The 26,541-nt window shown below is 38.4% G+C and overlaps 1 protein-coding gene across 1 annotated transcript in view; it reads right to left on the bottom strand.

The window, feature by feature from the left end:
- The window catches only part of LOC128579607 (neurofilament medium polypeptide-like), a gene marked incomplete at its 3' end in the record, with an annotated part of 132,562 nt that overhangs the window by 30,876 nt on the left and 75,145 nt on the right, over positions 1–26,541 (bottom strand). The window contains exons 14-17 of the mRNA XM_053581597.1: positions 26,022–26,115; positions 18,674–18,699; positions 18,507–18,588; positions 15,003–15,076 (exon numbers count right to left, since the gene is read on the bottom strand). Of these exons, the coding sequence (XP_053437572.1) occupies positions 15,003–15,076; positions 18,507–18,588; positions 18,674–18,699; positions 26,022–26,115 (276 nt within the window). The remainder of the gene's footprint in view (positions 1–15,002; positions 15,077–18,506; positions 18,589–18,673; positions 18,700–26,021; positions 26,116–26,541) is intronic.

The following is a 26,541-nucleotide window of genomic DNA, read 5'->3' as shown; positions in this document are numbered from 1 at the left end:
TAAACATTCTGGTACAAATATCTTTGTTATGTTGTGATTTTTGGTCTTCTGGGTATATGCCCAGTAGAGGGATTACAGGATCGAATGGCAGATCTATTTTTAGATCTCTCGTGTTCTCCATATCTCTTTCCAAAAGGAATGTATTAATTTGCATTCCCACCAGCCATGCAAAAGTGTTCCCTTTTCTCCACATCCACGCCAACATCTCTGGTCTTGGGATTTTGTGATATAGGCTAGTCTCACTGGAGTTAGATGATAACTCAAAGTAGTTTTGATTTGTATTTCTCTGATGATTAAAGATGATGAGCATTTTTTCATGTGTCTGAAGGCAGCACACGTATCTTCTTCAGAGAAGTTGCTCTTCAAATCCCTTGCCCAGCCTGCGATGGGATCCCTTGTTCTAGTTTTGCTAATGCATTTGAGTTCTCTGTGGATTCTGGTTATTAAACTTTGTAGGAGACATAACATGCAAATATCTTCTCCCATTCTGAGGGCTGTTTCTTGCTTTAATGTGTTCTTGGCTGTGCAGCTTTTTAGTTGGATCAAGTACCAGTAGTGTATTTTTGAAGCTGCTTCAAATGCCCGGGGGGTCCTCCTCATAAAATACTCGCCCAGACCGATTTCCTCAAGGGTTTTCCCTGCACTCTCCTCTAGTATTTTATAGTTTCATGTCTTAAGTTTAAATCTTTAATCCACTGAGAGTCTATCTTTGTTAATGGTGAAAGGTGTGGGTCCAGTTTCAGTCTTCTGCAGGTTGCCAGCCAGTTAACCCAGCACCATTTGTTGAATAGGGAATCTTTTCCCCACTGAATGTTTTTAATTGGCTTGTCAAAGATTAAATAACGTTAAGTAGCTGGATTCATCTCTTGGTTCTCTATTCTGTTCCAGACATCTACTTCTCTGTTTTTTTGCCAATACCATGCTGTTTGATCACTATCGATTTGTAGTATAGTCTGAGGTCTGGTAGAGTAATTCCTCCTGCTTTATTTTTACTTCTGAGTCATGTCTTCTTGGCTATTCGAGGTTTTTTCTGATTCCATATAAATGAAGTATTGTTTTTTCAAGATCTTTAAAGTATGACAGTGGAGCTTTAATAGGGATTGCATTGAAATTATATATTGCTTTGGGTAGTATGTACATTTTAACAATGTTGATTCTTCCCAGCCATGAGCATGGTATGTTTTTCCATTTGTTAATATTTTCAGCTATTTCTTTTCTTAGAGTTTCACAGTTCTCTATATAGAGATCTTTCATGTCCTTTGTTAGATAAATTCCCAAATATTTCATCTTCTTTGGCACTACTGTGAATGGGATAGAGACCTTAACTGTTTTTTCAACTTGACTATTGTTGGTATATATAAAGGGTACCGATTTATGAATGTTGATTTTGTAACCTGAGACACTGCTGTATTCCTTGATCACTTCTAAGAGTTTTGTAGTAGAGTCCCTAGTGTTTTCCAGATATACTATCATATCATCTGCGAAGAGAGAAAGTTTGATCTCTTCTGACCCTATATGGATACCCTTGATTGCCTTTTCTTCCCTAATTGCGGTGGCTAAAACTTCCATTACAATGTTAAAAAGCAATGGAGATAATGGGCAGCCTTGTCTGGTTCCTGATCTGAGTGGAAATGATTCCAATTTAACTTCATTCAATATGATATTGGCTGTGGGTTTGCTGTAGATGACCTCTATCAGTTTAAGAAAAGTCCCTTCTATACCGATTTTCTTAAGTGTTCTGATCATGAAGGGATGCTGGATATTATCAAAAGCTTTTTCTGCATCGATTGAGAGAATCATATGGTCTTTGATTTTTAATTTATGTGCTGAATTACATTTATAGATTTACGTATATTGAAATAGTCTTGAGACTCTGGGATAAAACCGACTTGGTCATGATGTATAATTTGTTTGATGTGTTGCTGGATTCTGTTTGTTAGGATCTTGTTGAATATTTTTGCATCTATATTAATTAGTGACATTGGTATATAATTTTCTTTTCTTGTTGGGTCTTTTCCTGGTTTGGGGATCAGGGTGATGTTTGCTTCATAGAACATGTTGGGTAGTCTTCCCTCTTTTTCTACCTTTTGGAACAGCATGAGTAATATAGGTACTAATTCCTCTTTAAAGGTTTGGTAGAATTCTGACATGAAACCATCTGGTCCCGGGCTTTTCTTTTTAGGGAGGTTTTGTATGGTTGATGCTATTTCCAAAGTTGATATGGGTCTGTTCAACATTTCCACTCGATTCTGGCTAAGTCTTGGAAGGTGATGTGCTTCCATGTATTGGTAAATTTCCTTCAGATTTTCATATTTCTGAGAATAAAGTTTCTTGTAATATTCATTAAGGATTTTTTTTGATTTCTGAGGAGTCTGTTGTTATTTTGTCTTTGTTGTTTCTGATTGATGAGATTAGAGAGTTTACTCTTATTTTCCTGATTAGGTTGGCCAAAAGTTTATCTATTTTATTGACCTTTTCTTTTTTTGTGTGTTTTTTTGGCTGGGGCTGGGTTTGAACCCGCCACCTCTGGCATACGGGACTGGCACCCTACTCCTTGAGCCACAGGCTCCGCCCTTTATTGACCTTTTCATAAAACCAGCTTTTTGATTTATTGATCTGTTGTATTATTCTTTTGTTTTCAATTTCATTTAATTCTACTCTAATTTTGGTTATTTCTTTTCTTCTACTGGCTTTTGGGTTGGAATGTTCTTCCTTTTCCTGTTGCTTGAGATCTCTCAGTAAGTTGTTAACTTCCTCTCTTTCCATTCTCTTGAGGAAGGCTTGCAGTGCTATAAATATCCCTCTTAGAACTGCCTTTGCGGTGTCCCAGAGGTTCTGAATGTTTGTGTCTTCATTATTGTTTTGTTCCAAAAAAATTAGCGATTTCTTTCTTAATCTCATCTCTGACCCAGCTATCATTCAGCATGTTATTTAACTTCCATGTTTTTGTATGAGTATTCAGATTCCTGTTGTTACTCAACTCAAGTCTTATTCCATGGTGGTATGAGAAGATGCATGGAATAATTTCTATTCCTTTAAATTTACTGAGGTTAGACTTGTGACTTAAGATGTGATCAATTTTGGAGTAAGTTCCATGAGCTGATGAGAAGTATATGTATTCAGTTTTGTTGGGATGAAATGTTCTGTAGATGTCTGCTAAATCCAAATGTTGGCTGGTTAGGTTTAAATCTAAGATTTATTTGCTCAGCTTCTTTTTGGGGGATCGATCCAATACTGCCAAAGGAGTGTTGAAATCTCCGATATTATGGAGCTGGAGGAAATCAAGTTGCTCATGTCTGTTAGAGTTTCTCTTATAAATTGAGGTGCATTCTGGTTGGGTGCGTAGATATTAATAATTGAGATCTCATAATGTTAAGTATTACCTTTAACAAATATCAAGTGACCATTCTTGTCCTTCATTAATTTTGTTGGTTTAAAGCCTATTGTATCTGCAAATAGAATTGCAACACCTGCGTTTTTATGATTACCATTTGTCTGAAATATGGATGACCATTCTTTCACCAGGAGTCTGTATTTGTCTTTTAAGTTAAGATGTGACTCTTGTATGCAACAAATATCTGGCCTGAGTTTTTTTTTTTTTTATTTTATTTTTTTTTTTTTTTGGGTTTTTGGCCGGAGCTGGGTTTGAACCCGCCACCTCCGGCATATGGGACCAGCGCCCTACTCCTTGAGCCACAGGGGCCGCCCATGGCCTGAGTTTTTGTATCCAGTCAGCTAACCTATGCCTCTTTAGAGGACAGTTTAAGCCATTCACATTAATGGAGAATATTAATAAGTCTGGTGAAGTTTTGGGTATCGAGTTTTTCAAAAGTCCAGTGGGCATTTTTAACACTTTCGCCAGTGTTGAAATTGGAGTTTCATCCGAAGTTTATGAGTGAGTTTACTTTTGTGGTATAGGATTGGGTTGGTCATTATGGAGGATAGGTCTGAGAATATCCTGAAGAGCTGGTTTGGTTATGGCAAATTTCTTCAACATATGAATGTCATTAAAGTATTTAATTTCTCCATTATAAATAAAACTCAGTTTAGCTGGATACCAGATCCGGGGTTGAAAGTTATTTTGCTTTAGGAGATTAAAAGTCAGTGACCACTTTCTTCTGGCTTAAAAAGTTTCAGCAGAGAGATCTGCAGTCATTATCATATTCTTCCCTTTGAAGGTAATGGTTTTCTTTCTCCTGGAAGCTTTGAGAATTTTCTACTTCATATTAACTTTAGTGATGTTAATTATGATATGCCTGGGGGATGTGTTATTGAGGTTGAGTCATGCTGGGGTTCTGAAGCTGTCCGCTATCTGAATTTCAGAATCTCTAGGCATGGCTGGAAAATTCTCTTTCATAATTTCATGCAGAAGGGCCTCTGTGCCCAGCGAGGCCACTTCATCTGTTTCTGGAACTCCAATGATTCGGATATTCGCCTTCTTTGAATTATCCCAGAGCTCTCGGAGAGAATGATCCGTTTTTGCTCTCCATTTCTCTTCCTCTTTGAGTGTTTGGTAGTGTTCAAAGGCTTTATCTTCAATGTCAGAAATCCTTTCTTCTGCTTGTTCCACTCTGTTACTGAAGAATTCTACTGTATTTTTCATATCTTTGAGGGCTGCAAGTTCTTGCTTCAGTGTGTCTTTGGTGGTTTTGTCTTTAAATTCGTTAAATTCTTGAGAATACTTTTGAATTTCTCCTCGAATTCCTAATTCCACTTTATTAATCTTGTCTGCAATCCAAATTCTGAATTCGATTTCTGACATCTCAGCCAGTTGTTTATCAATGGGATCTTCATTTACGCCTGCCATATCTTTCCTTGGGGGGGTTGATCTATTCTGATTATTCATGTTACCAGAGTTTTTCGCTGATTCTGCCCCATGGTTGTTTTACTCCCTTTGATTTTTCCCCCTGGGGCTTTGTCGAGGGCCTGTACAGTGTTGTGGCCTGAGAAACTGGGGTCCTGTCTGGTGTGGTGGGGCTAAGTGGTTCTGTCTTGTTTTCAGTTGGTTTCTGTTCCACCCTAGTGAAACAGATACTCCGGACTGAAGTCTCAGCTGTGGAGAAATATCAGCAATTAAGTTACCCCACCCCACATCGGCAAAAAATTGGAAAAGAAAAATCAAACCTTCCTACCACCGTGCACCCACGGCACCACCTGATTTGTCTTCAGGCGATTGGTACTGTTCAAAAGGTCCAAATCAGTTGTCTCAGTCTCCACCTGTTTCGGGTGAGAGAGTTTAAGAGGTCTCTGGGAACTGGATCACAGGGGTCTGGTGACTACTCTGGTGTGGCTTGCTCCAGTGCTGCGTGGACTCAGGAGGAGCCACTCAGCCAATAGTTCAGTCTGGTAAGGTTGCTGCCTCCTTCCCCACCTTGCACCACTGTCACACCCAGTCACTGATAGCCCTGCAGTTGGCTGATCCAGTTGCCTGTAGTGAACTGGTACTCCAGGAGTTTGCACCTGCCTGAATCACAAGGAAGTCTGTCAGGCCGCTGCGCTCAGCCTCTCTCTAGCTGGAGGAGGTGAGGCCTGACAACCTCGGATGCTTGATAAAATTTGGGGGGGTTTTCACTCAGGTCTAGTCTCACCCCTGATTAGTGTTACTGACAGAACAGAACACACCAAATTTTCGGTTCCCCTGCAGAAGAGAAGCTGAATTGAGTTTCAAATCAGCTTGTCTTTGCTCTCGTATTATCTATAGGCAGATGATCCCCTGAGGGCCAGGTGCGTCTTAGGTTCAGTAAAGCGGACCTCTGGGTCAGCCCCACCCTGGGAGTTTCCCTGGTTTGCAAGTTGGAGTTGCCTCAGGCAAATCCTATACTCACAGTCTCTGGTTGCCCAGGGAGATGGGGGTGTGGCTTCAGAATATTCAGTAGTGAGCTGTATTGCTAGCAAAAGAGGGCTGCTGTTTTATGCCTCACGGAACCGCTGCTCCAGTGCAGCTCCCCTCTGGCCAACTGTCCTCTCTCTGCTCCCATGCGCCAGAGTCTGCCCCAACTGGCTGCAGCCCAGCACTGTCTACACCCCTCGAGCAATCGCCCAAGAGTCTGGACCCCTGGGGGACAGGCCTCCAGACCTTGGAGCGAGAGCAGAGGGGACCACGGGGAGCAATGGGAGCCTGGGGTTACGGGCAGAGAAAACACACAGTTTTATGCCTGGCCGTATTGTCACCAAAAGATGGCTGTTGCACTGTGCCTCAGGGGACTGCCGCTCCAGTGCGGTAACCTCTCCGCCGACCGTCCTCTCCTCACTCCCGTGCCCACAGCTGGTGCTGAACAGCTGCAGTCAAGGCCTCGTCCACACCCCTTGAGAAATCACCTAAGACTCTGAACTCCTCGGGGACTGGCATCCAGACCTCAGTGTGAGTGGAGGGGAGTGCTGGGAGCTCAGAATTCCAGGTAGAGACTATACACAGTTTTATACAGTTTTATGCCTGGCAGGAGAACGCTGTGGCACCCTAGTAGGGGAGGTAGGTCCAGTTTTTAGAGGATCTGTCCCGTGGAGTGTAGTAGGAGGACCTTTGAACTCTGCCCGATTGTTTGTGGGGCACTCTGAGCCGTTCTCATGGGGGAGGGGACTCCTGTTCACATGGTGATGGATTTTGTACTTTTTGTTTATATGTTGAGGTCGCAGCTCGCCTCAGCGGGGTTGATGTGCATTCTTCAACCTTCTCTCTTAGTGCAGCTCAAATCCACTAGGTTACTTGCTGAATTTTTGTCCTTTAACTTTCCTAATGGATGGGAGCCTCTGTGGAAAGCTGGCTTCAGTCTGCTTATCCATTCTTATGATACTTTACTAAGAAGAATGTGTTTCAACACCATTCAGGTTAACGCAAAAGATGTAAAGTCTCCATCTTTTTATGGCTGAATAGCACTCCATGGTGTGTGTGTGTGTGTGTGTGTGTGTGTGTGTATATATATATATATATATACACATATATGCTGTATGCATCTCTTTCTCAATTAAGATATAAATTCAATAAACCATAGCAAGACAATAAAAAGGGAAGAATAAGAACATTTGCTTTTGAAGCATATAAAACATGCCAAGCACTTACTTGTATTTTGTCTTCTCTACACATTATAATAATAAAAATAAAAATCATGGTGACCCCAGGTTCTGCTTTCTGGTCATTTCAAGAAGTTCAGAATAAAATGGTGAATAGATGTGATTAATACAACATGCAAAAGTGGAAAATAAGAATGGACCAGAGAACTGAAAAAGGATAAAAGCAGCAGTGACAAATGAACATCTACTTCATTTTGAACTTGAATTTTTCTTCTCCAAAGGTGGGGATTCTACTGGTAACATGTCATCCTCATTCTTACCCTTTTGCATATCCTGCTATATTTCTTCCTTTATAAACACACGTGCTTTTGATGATCTGTCACTATGTGGTGGGGAGGGATGCATATTTTCTGATTCAGGTTTCATGGTTTGTACTTTTCAGCATCTCTGTCCTCATCTAATGCCTCAGGAACATGTACAGTATGTACTGGTTTTCTTTCCTTATTAGTGGATATAGCAGCAGAAATACTGCACCTTTTTGTTTGAAGCACACACTTCATTTCCTTATAAGCCACAAATTTTGGATTTCTTGACTGAGGTACATTTCTGATGTCCAATTTCCAAAAAAAAAAATTGTTTTGGCCATTTCAAAATCAAACTTCTTAGTGTTCCTTTGTTTCAACTGTATCTTCTGAGCTCCTTGCTTTTTTAGTGTGTGTGTCATTATAATATTCTCCTCACATGCCCAGTGCTGGGACAGGGACAAGATGGCTGACTAGAGGCAGATTTTGTGGAAACTCTCATCCAGAAGGAGGGGAATTTTAATGAAGTAACCCAGAGTAGTGTAATTGGGGGCTAGATTGCAAGAAGAATCAAGGGGTTCAGTAACCCTGCAGAGACAAACTGCGAGGACCAAGATGAGTAAGAGGAAGGAAGAGAACTGAGGAGAAATAGAGTGGATCAGTCTAGAGGATTCCTGAAAACAGAAGGGTAAGGGTGAGCCTTCTCCCACCTGCAGGTCTTTCTGCAAACAGCAAAACACACCATCACTTGCCTGATGAGGAAGTCCCAAGAAGGATAAAACATCCCACTATTTTTGCACCAAGTCATATCTGCTTCTGAGTCTGTATCGTGCCTGGCAGAATAGAGAGCAATTTTGGCACTAGCTTCCTTTCAACACCAGCCCATACCCTCTCTTTTTTGGGTTGCCCAACAGTCTGCCCTCACTGCAGAACTCTGCTTTCCAGTGTCAGAAACTAGGAGCGCTAGCCCAGCCCAGACTGGAGGGCGGGTTGACCCACCCCCGGCAACAGCAGGTGAAAGTGCTTTGGACCCTACCCACCCCTCAGAGCAACTGAGGGAGCGAGGGTTTACAGAGGTTGCTTTCTCTGTCACCAAGAATCATCAGGGTCTTTATCAGGCCATGTGGACTCTGAGAGACCTCTGCATTGTGTGGCCCAATGAACTGAGCATGCCTCAACCCTGTTGGAGGAAATGGTGGCTTGGCTGCACTGACAATGCATGACAAGGTCCCTCCTAAGCCTCCATCCTGCTGGGGGGATCTTTCCCTACCCATTGGAATGGTATTGTCTAGCATCTGTGCCTAGCAGGCCCCTCCTGGAGGTTTGGCCCCTGACTCCACTCCTGCCAAACTGAAGGTGGATGGGCCTAGTCTCTAACAGGCAACCCAATCCGGGAAAGCCTTGGAAGCAGATGGTAGGCCCAAGATCTCCCTTCCCTACCATAGTCAAAAAGCCTCCTCAGTTTGAATCTGTCACAGCTGGGACTTCAGAGAAAAAGAAGAGTTTGTTTGAATAGTTAGGTGTAAAGTAGAGTGAGGAACTCCACACACAGGAGTCTCTGGATCTGACTTCAGCCCACCAGATTTAGTTTTAGTCACCAAGGATCTGGACACAATTATAGCAGTGCTTAAGAAATGGAAAGAGGCATTCAAGGAGATTCAAACAGTATGGAGTCTCAGCAGTAGAACAGAACATGGAGAAGAAAGAATCTCAGAAATGGAAGACAAGAATTTTGAACTAACCTAATCATTCAAAGAGACAGGGGAAAAAAGGAGAATAAAAACAGCTTTCTCTGAGCAAGTTATAGAACTACTCCAAAAGATCAAGCATTCAAATCATTGGGATTTCTGAAGGATAAGAAGAGAGTGAATGGTAGGAAAAAAAATATTTCAGGCAAATGGAAATCAGGAGAAAGTAGGGGGTACAATTGTATTTTTAGATATTATGAGATGTTTATTAGATTTAAACCAATAAACAGAAACAAAGATGGATGCTATTCTCTGGTCAAGAGAACAATATAACAATGAGACATTTGAATCCTAAATATCTATGCACACAACTGAAACACTCCCAGACATTTAAAATGAACCCTAACCAATTTGAACAACATGATATCCTGTGAAACCATATTAAGTGGGCATTACAACACGCTTCTGACAAAACTGTACTGACTCTCCAAGCAGAAACTAAACAAATAAACAAGGGAGTTAAATGTGTCCCTAGAACAATTGGGTTTTACGGAAATATACAGAACATAAATCCAAAAACTACTGAGTATGCGTTCTTCTCTCTAGCTCATGGATTATATTCCAAAAAAATGGACACAAATCAAACCTCAACAAAATCTAAAGAATAGAAATTATATCTTGTATCTTTCCAGATCATTAGGGAATAAAGGCAGAACTCAACTGAAAAAAAAGATCCTTATGCCTGCATGCCTGTACAAAGTCATGGAAATGAAGTAACCTTAGAGCAAAGAACTGGGTCAAGGAGGAGATAAAGAAAAAAATCATTATCTTTCATGAAAAAATGACAATGAAGCCACACACTATCAAAACCTGTGGGATACTGCAAAGGCAGTCCTAAGGGTGAAAGTTATTGGATTAAATGCTGTCATTCAAAAAAACAGAAAAAATGCAAATCAGTAACCCAATAAACCATCTGAAGCAACCGGAAAAGAAAGAATAATCCAATCTCAAGCTTAGTAGGAGAAAAGACGTAAACTAAAATCAGAATTTAATGAAAGTGAGAACATAAGGACCATTCAAAAGATCGGAGAAAGAAAAAGTTGTTTCTTTTAAAATATTAATAAAATCAAAGTACCCTTGGCCAGACTGACTAGCAACAGAAAAGATCTCTAATAACTTCAATCAGAAATAAAAGAGGGAAAATAACAATAGAAACCACAGAGATACAAAAAAATCTTCAGTGACTGCTACAAAAATCTATATGCTCAGAAATTTTAAAATGTAGAGGAACTGTACCAAAATGTGGACTCATATTATCTCCCCTAAGCTCAACCATAAAGAACTAGAAACTCTAAACAGACCAGTATAAAGCACCAGAACTGCAATAACAATAAATCTTCCCTCAAAAAGTCCTGGACCAGCTGGTGTCACACCAGAATTCTACCAAACCTTCAAAGAAGAGCTTATACCTATATTGCAGAAACTATTCCAAAACATAAAGAAGGAAGGAAACTTCCCCAACACGTTCTATGAAACAAACATCACCCTGATTCCAAAACCAGAGGAAGAGCAAACAAAAAAGGAAAACTACAGACCGATATCATTAATAAATATTGATTCAAAAATATTCAATAAAATCCTAGCAAACAGAGTACAGCTACACATTAAAAAATTACACATCATGATCAAGTGAGTTTTATCCCAGGGATAGAAAGTTGATTCATAAATCCATAAATATAATTCACTATTTAAATAGATTCAGAAGGAAAGACCATATGAGTCTCTCAATAGATGCAGAACAAGCATTCAACAAAAGTCACCATCCCTTTCTCCAAGAACACTTAAGAAAATAGGCATAAATGGGACATTTCCTAAACTGATCGACGCCACCCCACAACAAACCTACAGACAATAGCATACTGAATGGAGGAAAACTGAAAGCTTTTCAGTTTTGGGACCAGACAAGGAGGTCCACTATCACCACTGCTACTCAACCTAGTGCTGAAAGATCTAGCCAATGCAATCAGGCAAGGGATGGATATTAATGGCATTGAAATAGGGGCAGAGGAGGTCAAGATCTTCCTCTTTGCTGATCATACGATTTTATACTTTGGAAACCCCAGGGACTCAACTACAAGGTTCCTGGAAGTGAGCAAGGAATCAAAAGTTTTAGTACATAAAATCAAGGTCCACAAATCAGGACCCTCCAGTATAGTATGCCAGTAACAGTCAAGGTGAGAATAAGGTCAAAGACACATTATTCCTTCACAGTAGCTTAAAAAAAACAATGAAATGCTTGGGAATATACTTAACAAAGGATGTGAAGAATTTCTACAGAGAGAACTATGAAATCCTGAGAAAAGAAATAGCAGAAGACATTAACAAGTGAAAGAACATACCATATTCACTCACAGTTGAGAAGAATCAACATCATAAAATGTCCATACTACCCAAAACAATCTACAGATTTAATGCAATCCCCATCAAAGCATCAATGTCATATTTTGAAGATCTAGAAAAAATAATACTGTGCATCATATGGAACTAGAAAAAAAAAACAAATAATAAATGCAATTCTAAACAATAAAAACAAATCTGGAGGCATTATAGCACCAGACTTCGGGTAATGCTACAAATCTACAGTGATCAAAACAGTACGATTCTGGCAAAAAAATAGGTACCTATGGAAGAAAACAGAGAACCTAGAAGTGAACCCAGCCACTTACCATCTGATCTTTGATAACCAAACAAAAGCATACACTGGGAAAAAGAATTCATATTTAATACATAGTCCTGGGAGAACTGGTTAGCCACAATGGGAAGACTAAAACTAGACTTCTCACCACTTACAAAAAGTGACTCTCATTGGATAAAATATCTAAATTTAAGACACTAAATGACAAAAAATCTGGAAGAAAGGGTGGAAAAAACTCTTGGCAAAATCAGCCTGAGAAACAGCTTATGAACAAGACCCCCTTGGCAACTACAGCAATATTAAAAATAAATAAATTGAACATAACCATACTAAAAATCTTCTGCACAACTAAAGGCACAAGAACTAAAGAAAACAACCTATGAAATGGTAGAAGGTATTTGCACACTGTGACTCGGACAAAGAGCTGATAACTGGAGTTTACAGAGAACTCAAACTAATACACAAGAAAAGAAAAAACAATCCTATGTCAAAAGTGGACAAAAACTTCTCTGAAGAAGATAGATGAATGGCCAACAAACACATGAAAAAATACTTATCATCAGATAAATGCAATTCAAAGCTACATGAAGGTATTACCTAATCCCAGTGGAATAGCCCACATCACAAAGTCCCAAAGATGCAGATGCTGGTGTGGATGTGGAGAGAAGGGAACACTTCTACACTGTTAGTAAAACTGCAAACAGATATTTTCCATAGCCTCTGTGGAAAGAATTATGGAGAATTCTCAAAGAACTAAAAGTATACCTTCTATTTGATACTGCAATCCCTTTACTAGGTATCTACCCAGAAGAAAACAACATTTTACAATAAGGACATCCACACTAGAATCTTTATTGCAGCTCAATTCATAATTGCCAGGATGTAGAAGAAACCCATGTGCACGTCAACCCAGGAATGGATTAAAAAATGGTGGTACATGTATACCATGGACTCCCTTTCAGTCATAAAAAAGAAAAAGATGAAAAGTACCTATTTTGCATTTACCTGGATGGAGTTGAAAAGCATTCTTCTTAGCAAAGTGTGCATGAATAGAAAAGTATCCAATATACTCAAAAATAATATGAAACAATTACATAAAGAACTACACACCCACAGGAGAGAAAAAAACAATTGAGTTGAAATGGGAGGGCTGAAGGAGAGTGCATAGTGTGCACATTTGCTCTCATGAAATGTACACAATGTGAGGACACACAGCACACTCCGTGGGTGAAGGGATCAGCTCCAACCTGAATTTTACCTAAGATATGCAAACAATGTAACCTAATCATTTTTACCCTCATAGTAATATGAAATTAAAAAAAAAAAACAAAAAACCCAGCAACAACAACATACCAAGGGTCTGCCAGGGCTGTTCTCTTATTCCCAATATACTGTGTTTTCTTTTAAATAAAGCTTAGAAGATAAGTGTCAAGTGTATTTCAGGATCACTAAGTAGAAATGGGATGAAAAGACATTTCTGAGACTGATGTGCTTTTGTTCAGAGAATGCATGAAGTATTTTAGAGATGGACACTTCAGGTGGATCTATTATCCTCACAATCAGGAGGAATCTGTAATTTTGCCAAATTACAGGGGTTTTTTTTCTTTTTAATATAAGCTTGCTACTCTTTTAGAGTTGTGTAGTAACTCTGCCTAAGGACAAACTGGACTTTTGTGTTATATGTATTCACAAATTTAACCAAACCTTTGGTTTTACTCATTTTTCTTAAATTTTAATTTATTTCACCACTCTACTTTGCCTTGATCTATCCACAATTACTCTAACTTTTGCACATAAGGAAATCCATAATACACAGTATATCCCCTCTTCCACAAACCCTATGTATTTCTAGTTTTTGAGAACTGTTTGCAGATGCAAACATAAAAGACTAATGTGTTTATTTTGTTACTTAGTTATGTTTTCTGTCAGGGTACAGGTTTTCAAAATGATGTGATCCTCTCACCCAAATATGGGCAAAGATATTCAGAAAATAAATAAACTTTAACTAACACATTTCTTAAATCTGTATTTAGCTACTTCCAAATCCTGGACTGCAACTAACAAGTGAAAAATAGTTTTCCTCAGCCTCCAATAGGAACTAGACAACTTTATCACTCTCTGTTTGAAATTAAGTTAATTTATTATATTTTCAATCTACCAAAACTGAATAAGCAGGTAATTTTGAATATTACAATGACTTCCTTCCTCACTTAAAATGATTTTACCTAACTTCAATAGTAAACCTCTACACTGTACTTCAGTACTGTTCTAAAGGGCAACATTTGGAGACTTGGAAAGCTTTATGCTATTAGCAGACTAAATCAATGCAATCAGACATAAAAGTCAATTATTTAGCTTTAATTAAAATTATATAAAATAATATGAAAGTGCTATGTTGTGACACAGCCTAACTGCTTAAGTCTAGGTCTAATACATCCTAATGTCCTCTAATGACAGTGAACAAAATCATTTTGATACTGTTTACTGATTTACTACATGTAAATATGTTATAAGCTTGCTATTGTTACCCCAAGAATAATGAGCCCCGTTACCAAAGGCCTCATTCTTTTTTTTCCTTTTTTTATTAAATCATAGCTGTGTACATTAATGCAATCGTGGGGTACAATGTGCTGGTTTTATATACAATTTGAAATATTTTCATCGAACTAGTTAACATAGCCTTCATGGCATTTTCTTAGTTATTGTGTTCAGACATTTATATTCTGCATTTAGTAAGTTTCACCTAAGGCCTCATACTTTATGATACAAACTCTCTTCATAGACACAATGTTTATGACTCAAATCTCTCCTTCAATATAGACACTGAAGTGAGTTAGGGATCACTAGGCATAAGAAATATTTAGCCTAAGCATTATTGACTGGCAACATAAAATTGTAAATTTGGAAACACTGTGAATGATTATTCTTTTAATGTACTCAGTGGCCACCACTGTAAAATTGTTCATAAATTCTATTGCTTAGCAATATGATTAAACAGCTGATGTTACCTTCCTTATCACATAAGAAATTTATAATACAAGGAATATAATTATAAAAATTATAAAATACACAAAATCCCAGAAATCACTTGCCTCTATACCAATGGCAAATTTATCTATAATTTATTATTTCTTTTAAAAAATGTTTTAAACTTTGCAATAGTTAAATGGCTTTTTAAATTTAATATCAAATTATAACCTATCAATTCTTAAATGCTAGTCCAAATTTTAATTTCTTTTCAACTATTCTATTGTACCAATGCAAATAAAACCATAATTAACCCGAAATTAAAATTTCAATTTTTTATACCTGTGGATGATTATTTTTGCTTCCATCGTGCTTTTCTTGCTTTTCCTCTGATATTACCATAAAGTCTTGCTTTGCTGTCAAAACCATAAATTTAGTTAATATAATCTACTTAGAATGGTCCAAAAAAAGCTATAGCGTTTATAAAAGAAGAGAGAATTTTTTTCATTTTATAAATTGATAGTTTAAATGGAAGTTAATCTTTAGAAGAGTATTTACTTTCGTATAAAAATTTTCAAAATACACTCAGGGAGGCATCAGATGTCCCCAGATTCAAGGCATACGAACATCTCAAATATTCATTCTTCCATTTGTCTACCCAACATAAATGAACAAAATTTAAAATTATCATAAACATATGAAGTATTACTGTATACTAGTCTCTACTTCATAATTGTATGTTCAAAAACATTGCCTGTGTGTTCTTTATATTAATGGTTCACACAGTTGGCGTTGCTTTTTATACCTTCATCAGTGTATATCCTGTTCCTATGTCTGTCATGTTCTCGTCTATGACAAACCCACGGCTAATATTATACTAAATGAAGTAAAAGTGAAAGCTTTTCCACTCAGCAACTGGAATAAGATAAGGTTGTCCTCTATCACTACTAATCAGGATGAAAGTACCAGCCAAAATAATCAGGCAAGAGAAGGAAATAAAGGGCATTCAAATGGGGACAGAGGAAGTGAAACTCTCCCTCTTTGCTGATGATATACTTAGAAAACCCCAATGCCTCAACTACAAGATTCCTAAAAGTGATCAAAAACACAGTAATATTGAAGGACAAAAATTCAATATCTGCAAATCAGTAGATTTTGCATATGCCAATAATAGCCAAAATGAGATGTAAATCAAGGAAATAATTCCCTTCACCAAACTTCAAAGAAAATGAAATACCTTGGAATATACCTACCAAAAAGATGCAACACCCTTTAAAGAAAATTACAAAACTGTATGAAAAGAAGTAGCAGAAAATATTAATAAATGGAAGAACATACCATCTCATAGCTGGGAAGAATCAACATTGTTAACATTTCTATACTTCCCAAAGCAATCTACAGATTCAATGCAATCCCCATTAAAATAACTTTGTCATACTTTACATATTTGGGAAAAATAGCACTTCATTTTTTATGGAACCAGAAAAAATTCCAGATAGCCAAGGGGGAATTCTTAGTAACAGAAGCAAAGTCAGGGTATCAACCTACCAGACATTAGGCTATTCTACAATGCCATCATAATGTAAACAGCATGTTACTGGCAAAAAATAGAGACATAGACATCTAGAACCGTATAGCAAATCATGAAAGTAAACTAATATAGTATAGCCACATGATCTTTAATAAACCATACAATCACATATACTTGGGAAAAAAAATCCCTATTCAATAAATGGTGCTGGGAGAACTGGATATCCACATGTAAAAGACTGAAACTAGACCCGCATCTTTCTCCACTCACTAAAATTGATTCAAGATGGAGAAAGGATCTAAATATAAGGCATGAAACAATAAAAATCCTTGAAGAAACTCTGGGGAAATCACTTGCAGTTATGGCCCTGGGGCAATTGCAACAAAAGAAAAACAAATGTGACTTAATTCAACTGAATAGCTTCTGCACAGCTAAGGAGAAAACAACCAATGCAAACAGACAACCAGCAGAATGGGAAAAGATATTTTCATATTATGAATCAGACAAAACCTTGATAAATAAGTTGGGCGTTGTGGTAGGTGTAGTAGTCCCAGCTACTCGGGAGGCTGAGGCAAGAGAATCGCCTAAGCCCAAGAGCTGAAGGTTGCTATGAGCTGTGACACCACAGCACCCTACCAAGGCAACAAAGTGAAACTATGCCTCTTGAAAAAAAAAAAAAAAGAAACAAAAAAAAATACTTTGATAAATAGACTCTACAAAGAACTCAAATTAAGCATCAACAATAAGAGCCAACAATCACTTATATCAGTGGGCAAATGAGATGAATAGAACCTTCTCTAAAGAAGATAGATGAATGGATAAGAAAGATGAAAAGATGCTCATTGTCTAAAATCATCAAAGAAACGCAAATCAAAACCACTCTGAGATATCATCTAACCCCAGTGAGAATAGCCCACATCACAAAATCTCAAAGATGTAGATGCTGGTGTGGAAGGGGAGAAAAGGAAACACTGTTCCACTGCTGCTGGGACTGCAAATTAATACAACCATTCTGGAAGGAAGTATGGAGAATCCTCAAATAACTCAAACTACACCTCCCTTCGATCTTGCAAACCCATTACTGGACATCTACCCAGAAAGGAAAAAAATAATAATTTTATCATAAGAACATTTACACTAGACTGCTTACTGAAGCTCAATTTACAATTGCCAAATTGTAGAAACAACCTAAATGCCCACCAAACCAGGAATAGATTAACAAGCTGTGGTACATGTACACCATAGAATACTATTCAGTCACTAAAAAAGATGGTGACTTTACATCTTTTGTATTAACTTGGAGTTGAAATACATTCTTCTTAGTAAAGCATCACAAGAATGGAAAAGAAAGAAAGCAAGGTCCTCAATTCTATATGAGGACAATTAATTATGGGGTGGGGGATTTTGGGGGTGGGGGAGTTGGGGAACAGAGAGAAGGAAGCGGGGAGGGTGTTGGCAGCTCACAGTGTGTGACACACCTCTTGGGGGTGGGGCACAATTATAAGAGGGACTTTACCTAACAAATGCAAGCTGCATAACCTGGTCTTGTACCCTCCATGATTCCCCAATAATAAAATTTTAAAAATGAATAAAAAATAAAGACAAGGGGTTAAAAAAAGAACCTTTAGCAATTTCTTTCTTTCTCTTTTCCTTTGCTTATTTTTTTTTTCTGTTTCATTTTTCCTACACTTTCTTTCCTCCATCCCTTCCTCTCTCTTTTCTTTCCCTTCCTCCCTCCCTTCCTTTTCATTACAAATGATGTGAGAAAGCCACCACAACTAGTTGTGTAGAGTTTTCACAATGAATTTGTTCAGTAAATATGAAACAACCATTTAATTTTTCTCATATTGCTGCTTTTATTATTATGAATCTCCTGCTTTATATACCTAAAATATGTTAGAAGAGCAATCTTAAAAAAATATTTACTGATTTTTTGTTTTACTCACTAGAGAAGAGTAAGGATGATCATCTAGTGAGAACTATACAGTGTAAAAAGGTTTTTCAAAACAGAAGACAACTAACAAATGCATTTTTAAAACTAAATTTCTATAAGACTCAATGAACAGTAAATAATGACATTTTATAAAAGATTCCCTGTGTACAGTTATGCTTAAAGTCTTTTAAATGGGGATTTTATCCATATATTAAAATGTCATGCCTATGGAATTTAAAAAAAATGTTAACATTTGTTATTAGTAACACTTCAATATTCTAACAGATATTTTAATAAAAATAATTCATAGTAAACATGGCTATATAAACTTTAAATGCTGTACTGCAATGAAAGGATTTTTATCAAAGAAAAAAACAATTACCTGATCTGGATATTTTCACATTCTTCCTTCCTACTGCTTTCTTCAGACTGGAAACTGTCATGTTAATAGTGCTCTGAATAGCCTTGAAAACACATTGTAACATAAATAATGAACATTGCACACAATGTGCCATGAATAATTCCAGATGAAAAAATGAATGCTATTACCTTCAATGGATGTTTCTTAAAAGACCCTAAAAAACAAAAGGAACATATAATCAATTTAAATGACAGTAGAAATGCAAATATGACAAAGCCAAACATACATTCATGGAAAGTTTCCATTGAGCTGAATCCTCAAGTAAGAAAATAATTTAATTACTTTAGGTTTTGGATCATTCTATTATTGTTATTATTTTTCTTGCTGCTGACAGAAATGTGACAGAAATAAGTAGAAGAAAAATAGGAATATAATAAGCAGCTAAGATTTCAAAAGAAAGATTATGTTTCAAATAAGAAAATTTAAATAGAAAACTGAACATATGCCAATGTGAGCAGTGATCTTTAATCACAGGAACAAACTATAACCCTGAAAGATAAATAACAAGGCTGATGGTAGAAGCCTATGGGATATCTTCAGAGCAACACATAAGAATTGTTTATACCATTACACTATAAGTTCTTCAGTTTGTCATGTTATTTAGGAAGGACACAGTTGGGATCACAATTTAGTTGAATGTATACTGTGTTTCGTGTTTTTAATTGGCAAGCATGTATATATTCTTGTAGAATAACAGTAGAGAAAAATATTCACATTTTCCCATGCTCATGTGAACTAAGAATAGAACTACATGTCTTATGTCCTCTAGTTTTGTCATTTTAAAGACTTTCATTGACCCAATCAAGCGGTATATAGGATATAATGGAGAAATTACATAAAATAAGCTGTCATTATTAAAATATTTATCAAAAAGGAGAAAATGAATACCATAAAATTACTACAAATTTCATTAATAACCACAATTCAAGATAAATGGAAAATTAATTGAAAATAACAAAAAATTCAAGAAATAACCTATATAATTTTATCTTTTCTAAAATTAGTTTAGTGGAGTAGACATCACTTTAATGGCTTAATGACTATTTCTATGTCTTAATGACTTAATAGTTATTTCTTTTTAAAGTTTAAAAATTAGCAAATTTTCATAATATAAAAACATCAGCAATCTCCCAAACTCACGTAAATCTTAAATAAGAAGAATCATAAATAGGATTATAGATTATATGTAATACAATATTAAGGGAATCCGTACATTTGAAAAATACTTTGACATGCAGTCAGATGAATATTTTCTAGATTGAATTAGATGATATCTACCTTAAGCAATGTCTATTATTAAAAAAAAGATTTAAAATAATCACAACACGGGGCTATTTCTTATAAGAAGATTAAAGAAAAAACAAAGTTATCATTTGGTCAGCAAGTGATCTTCCTACGTACCCTCCTAATGGAATGGAAATCCTACGCAAGATAATAGCTAAGTCCTTTTTAGGATACCATAAGTTCATATTTTTTGTTTCTTCTTTAGCTATCTTACAAGTCCTTTCCTTGTAGAAGTCATATAAAGAGGGCTGACACTTACAAGACTAATATCATCTGCCACATTGTGTTCTGTGTTCTTTAAAGTGATTGCAAGTTGGGAGAGAAATTGTGCTGATAAATTCCAGGTTTTGAATATACAACCACTTATCTACATTTGTTAAGATCTTTAAGGAATTTCATCTCTAAAATTGCCCTAAATGAGCATTTATGTACATTCAGGTTAATTTGCGTGTTTGTACTTGATACACACACACAGAAAAGATGCTATATCATCCACATTTTATGCATTCTTGGAACTGAGTTTCTTCTGTCTTCCATGAAATTCTGTTAAATAATATTGCCTTTAATTACATCTGCAATTATCTTAAGGACTCTACCATAAAGAGCGTTGTGTCAGGCATTGAAAATTTCATTAATTTTAGTCAAAGTTAATATTCCTATACTAGTATAATTTTTATTAAATCATAGCTGTGTATATTAATGATTTATAGGGTACAATGCCTTGGTTTTATATATAATCTGAAATACTTTCATCAAATTGGTTAATATAGACTTCATCATACTTTCTTAATTGTTAAGATAGTTATACTCTACACTTAACAGATTTCACATGTATCCTTGTAAAATGTACCATAGGTGTGGTCCCACCAATTACCCTCCCTCCACTTGTCCTTCCCCCTCCCCTCCCTTTCCCTTCCTCTTTTCCCTTCATCTTGGGCTGTAGTTGGGTTATAGTTCTCATATGGAAGTGTGGGTGCTTATATATTGGTTTCATAGTAGGGTTGAGTGCATTGCTATTTCTATAAAATAGCTATTTTATAGAAAAAATAGCTAGTTCTGAAAATAGTAGTCAATGCTTGTATATGTAAATTAATTTCCAATTAAATACTATTAATGAAACACAGATCTCTAATGACTGATAGTTATGGAGCAATGAAATGGGTTATTGTGGTTTGTCCCAAATCTAGCACTCCCTCCTGCTTCTAGAGATATCTGGAGCCTAATCTTACCTCTGAGTGCAAATCTGCTGAATCTATCTGCAGTGAGTTCTCTCCTGTTTTCTCATCATTAACTGCATTGTTACCCAGATAACACCCTCTAGCCTCCCTCTGTCCCATTTAAAATGCCTATTCCTTTGCACAGTAACCTTCAGATTTGAGGTCTCCATTCTCCTGCTGGATCATCTTCATCATGTCTTTTCTCTTAGCAGAAATATATGATATCTATTATTTCAAAGACTTCATTTCTTTGTTCCGTGCCCTCTAGCTGGAAACATGCTCAGACATAACAGAAAAACAATGCTTTTCCTTGATTAACACATCATGAAAGTGCTCTCCAATGGCTCTCTCTACAGATTTCTCTACAACAAAGTTTGCACACTTGCCACTAGGGTGGCCCAACAACCAGCAGCACCAACATCACATGTATAAAAAATGCAGAAGCCCATGCCGACTAAATCAAAATGTGCATTTTAAACAAGATTCCCAGCACAGTTCTAATTTGACAGTTCTGATCTATACTGAGTGGGTGTAACACAAAACTTACCTGAATTTACCTATTTAGAGTCTAACCTCAAGTTCTTCCCTATCACATCCTCCAAATAGAAAGGAAATAAAAAATAATACAGATTTCAGTGCAATCTTCATAAGGTGAGAGATGCCCTGAGCACTTGATAGATACAACTACTGTATTCTTCCTGCTTCACAAACCTTCAATTACATGATAAAATGCTATGAAGTACCAAGTTCTGTCACTTTATATGACATGAAATTGCATACATGTACGGCTCACCTTCTCTGCTTCCACTCCTCCACACTACATCCAACAGCTCTGCAGGACCAGGGCCCTCAGACCTTAATGCCTTCCCAACAGGGAGAAACATAGGAAGAACAGGGAAGTTTGTGCTACTTCTCTGAGTCATTTTGGCACTGGAAGCTCATTTTATTATATTCTTCTCACCTAAGACCTTGCTCTACCTTTTTAATTTTTTTTGAAAAGCAATTGTTTTAATTGCATTTCAGCAGGGAGCCTCAACACCATGTAGGGAGGAGAAAATGGGAAGGTCTTGGTTTCTGAGTGCTTTTGGCTGGCCAAGTGTGGCTAGACACTGGGCAGAGGGCCTCCCTCTGCTGGGGCATTGTCTACCCCTGGTCAGTGACAGAGGGCAGCAGGAGTGCTCTGTAACCTTCCCGCCCGGCCTGGCCCTGGGAAGAAACAAGCTCTAGCCTTCCTCAGCAAGGCTGAGGTAATTGACACCCCACCCCAAGGGCATCTTCTCAGCCTACTAAGCAGGAAAGAGTTTGTGTGCAAATTACATTGTAAAAACAGATTTTCACCTGAGGCAAACCCAGATATCCCCTCTGCTTAACATGCCAAGCCCAAGACTGGCAAGTAGCACAGAGGAAGGTTAGGTCCTTCCTGTGCCATTCTAGGCCCAGAGAAACTGAGAAGCCACCTGTTATCTGGCCCCCGGGCTGTTCAGAGTGCCAGCCTGCCTCAAGTTCTGACTGTCCCCCTCCTCTGGCCCTCACAGTTCAAACAAGGCCTGGCAGAAAGAGGGTTGTGTTCAGTTTCAGGCATACACATACCACAATTTATTAATCCACTCATGGGTTGATGGGCACTTGGGCTTCTTTGATGACTTGGCAATTATGAATTGGCCTGCAATAAACATTCTGGTGCAAATAACTTTGTTATAAAACGATTTTTGGTCTTCTGAATATATACTTAGCAGAGGAATTGCAGGATCGAATGGCAAGTTTACTTTTAGTTCTCTAAGTGCTCTCCAAACCTCTTTCCAAAAGGAACATATTAGCTTGCATTCCCACCAGCAGTGCAGAACTGTTCCCTTGTCTCCATATCCATGCCAACATCTGTAGTTTGGGGGATTTTGTGATGTGGGCTACTCTTCCTGGAGTTAGATGATATCTCATACTGGTTTTGATTTGCATTTCTCTGATGATTAAAGATGACGAATATGTGTTTATTTGTCTGTAGGCCATGCACCTGTCTTCTTCAAAGAAGCTTCTGTTCAAGTCTCTTGCCCACAATGAAATGGGATCACTTGTTCTTTACTTATTAATAAGTTTGAGTTCTCTGTGGATTCTGATCACCAAACCTTTGTTAGGAACATAATCTGAAAATATCTTCTCCCATTCTGAGGACTGTCTATTTGCTTTACTAAGTGTGTTCTTGGCTGTGCAGAAGCTGTTTAGTTTGATCAGTAATATATTTCTGGTGTTGCTTCAATTCCCTGGGGGGTGCTCCTCATAAAGTATTCTCCCAGGCCAATTAACATATTGTTCTTAGTATAGTATCCCAAGAATGGAAAAAAAAAAGTATCCAACTTACTCAGTACTATTAGGAAATCAATATATAATCTCCCACACTTTTACACAAATGATAAAACACAAATATAGCCAAGATGACAGAGGGAAGAGGAGGGAGAGGGGAGGGAAGGGAGGATAATTGGTGGGACCTCACCTATGGTGCATATTGCAAGGGTACATGTCAAAGAGCTGGAACATATTCTTCTTAGTAAAGTATCCCAAGAATGGAAGAAAAAGTACCCAATGTACACAGCCCTACTATGAAACTAATTTGGGACTCTCACATGAAAGCTATAACCCAGCTACAACTTAACAATAGGGGGAAGTGGGAAAGGAGGGGGTGGGTAGAGGGAGGGGGATCGGTGGAATCACACCTGTGGTGCATATTACAGGGGTATTTGCGAAACTTGGTAAATGTAGAATGTAAATGTTTTGGCACAGTAACTGAGATAACGCCGGAAAGGCTATGTTAACCACTGTGATAAAAATGTGTCAAATGGTTTATGAAGCGAGTGTATGATGCCCCATAATCATATCAATGTATACAGTTATGATTTAATAAAAAAAAAAAACAAATTCCAGAAAAATCAAGGAGAGAGAAAAAAAAAAAAGTAGAGTATAAATGCCTTAACACAATAATTAACTGAGGTGAAGGCTAGGTTAACCACTTTGATGTAAGCATTCCAAATTCTACATAAAATCAGCACATTGTACCTAAAATAAAACAAAACAAAACAAAATAAAGTCATTGAGAGAGAGAGAGAGAGAAACAGGTGTGTGCCATGGAGGCAATGGAAACTGCTGCCCTTATACCCCAAATCAGCATCACACATGCTCGGGTGGTGTGGCCAGCCCTTTCCCTTGGTCCAGTCTCCCCTTTGGAGGCAAGGAGCGGGACCGCTTCCTCCCTTTCTTCAGGCTGTTGGCCAACAGCCACTTGAGGCTGGCTGTCCATGGAAGGCTGCAGGCTGCCCCCTGCACCCTTCTCTGTTCACCAGCACAGCTGTCACAGGGAGGGGGTCTTGGCCTCGCTGCTGTCCCCCTGGCTGGGTTTTGGCTTAAGCAAGATGAATCTGTAGAGGAGGTCCATTTCTGAACTCGCCTGGGCTGCTGCATAACCCTCAGGAGTGTAGCTGGAGGCTTCAGCCATGTTCTGCTAATCTGTGTTGTGGTGCCAGTAGCATGCGGGGCAGCAAGGTGGTGGGTGTGTGAGGACACGAGTAATGTTCTGTTTCCTTGTTAAGCAGCCTCACATTCTTCTCCATCTCCAGCAAGACCCACTTGTGATGCTTGGCGATGGCCAGTGTGGCACTGTGGGCCCGCTGGTAAATCCACTCCGGTTCCTGTGTCTAGAAGGTGCAGAGCCCTTCTATAGTGTTGCACAAGCTGCCAGCCTCAAAGGTAAAGCATGTTGCGTCCCAGTCATAGAGATGCAATGAGACTAGCTTCAGACTGCTGTGTCCCAGAGGAAGAAGCTGTTCTCCTGGGTGATCTGCAGTTTGCACTCACCAGACACGTCCAGGTGGGGGCATTGAGGCAGGAAGATACCATGCGCCCCTGGGGCCAGGAGGTCAGGCTCTCCCTGACTGGTGTCATTCAGCCGACCCCAGACACTCCACAGATAGTGTCTTGCACCACTCTTCAGCCTCCAGCTCTGGGTCCCAGGTGAAGACTTGTGCCCAGTCATTGGTAAATGTGATGGCTGCTGCCTGCCGCTAGGTCTCCTTGGTAAGCCATGTCACATACTTGACACTGCTGATGTCGGTCACCTTGGGGCAGCCTCGGAGGTGCACTGACGTCTCATCTGGATACTTCTCCAGCCACAGGGGCCCCTTGTTGGAGGATTTGCAGAACACCAGCCAGCACCTCCGGTAGATTCCCAGCTTCCTGCTCTTCATCATGTGGCCTTGCTTGAGAATGTGACTGAAATCAGTTTCAATGGTTTTTCCCCCATCCCTGGGCACCAGGCTTGGTGAGCTGAGGGGAGGGATGTCCAGGGCCCGGCTTGGGGCACCTCAGATCACCACTTCCAGATACTCCTCTTGCTGGCCACTCCTGACCTCCCCGCCTCATTATTATTCTAGCAGCTCCTTCACCAGGCGCCTATTGGGCTCCAAGCCGGGTCTGGAGCCTGCTGGGTGAGGCCTCAGGGCAGGAACATGCCCGCCTAACTGCTGGGGACTGCCAGAGCAGGCAGGGTAGTTACGGAGATGCAGCCAGCAGGCTCACACTCCAGCTGAGACTCCTGCTTTACCTTTTATTTAGGAAGTATTTTATTGGACCACCCTGACATTACATCCATCTGCTCCTTTTCTCTCCATGTACTCCCTGTACTGTCTGCTTTCCCTATTCTTCATCCCCTTTTGTAAACCTGTCCTCTTCCTGATTTCCTGACTTTGCTGAGCTCTCAAATTGTATTGAGATGGGACTAAAGCTTCAGCACCTTTAGTCATACACTGTGTTTCATCTTCACCTGTTGCTAACACCTGAGAAGAAATACAATTTAACACTATTCGCTTCTTCATTTTTTTTTTTTACTATACATTTAATAGGTCATTTTCCTTGGCATTTAGAATATGTTGGTGCTCATGTTTTTCAATAAACATTTTTTCAAATGACTTTTTCAATAAAATGTACTGCTTACCCTTTACTTGTTTGGGTACTGTCTTGGTTCCATTTGAATTGCCACTCCCAGAAGAACAACCAAGATCCTCCTTGGTAAGATTCTCTGATAAATTCTGTTAAAAATAACATCAGTATTGAGTTTCAATTACAGTATAATTTAATATGTGGCACCAAGATTTCCTAATCACTTCCTTCAAAAATGTCTGAAATTTCTACTCTAAAAACAATTAATTTTACCTTTAAATAAAAGAATGTCTTGAAAACCAAAGCATTGCAATCTTACATATGCTCTCTAGATGAACCTTACCTTCCACCTGTGTATGGCTACTGATTCTGTAAATGGAGCACAGGCAGCCAAAGGAAACATTAACTCATGTCATATCACAATAAGGAACTATCTTCACCTTCCATAACATTACTTTGCATTCTCCACCAACACAAACAAATGTTGCAAAAAGTTTAATACATGGGCTATCATACTTCTGGCATTACATCATTAAAATATTTCTTACTCAAGAAATATTTCAGTGTTAACACTA

This window comes from Nycticebus coucang, unplaced genomic scaffold (genome assembly GCF_027406575.1).
Source record: "Nycticebus coucang isolate mNycCou1 unplaced genomic scaffold, mNycCou1.pri scaffold_70, whole genome shotgun sequence".
Taxonomy (NCBI): Eukaryota; Metazoa; Chordata; class Mammalia; order Primates; family Lorisidae; genus Nycticebus; species Nycticebus coucang.
The sequence above is the reverse complement of the archived record's forward strand: the minus strand, read 5'-3'. Positions and strand labels throughout refer to the sequence as shown.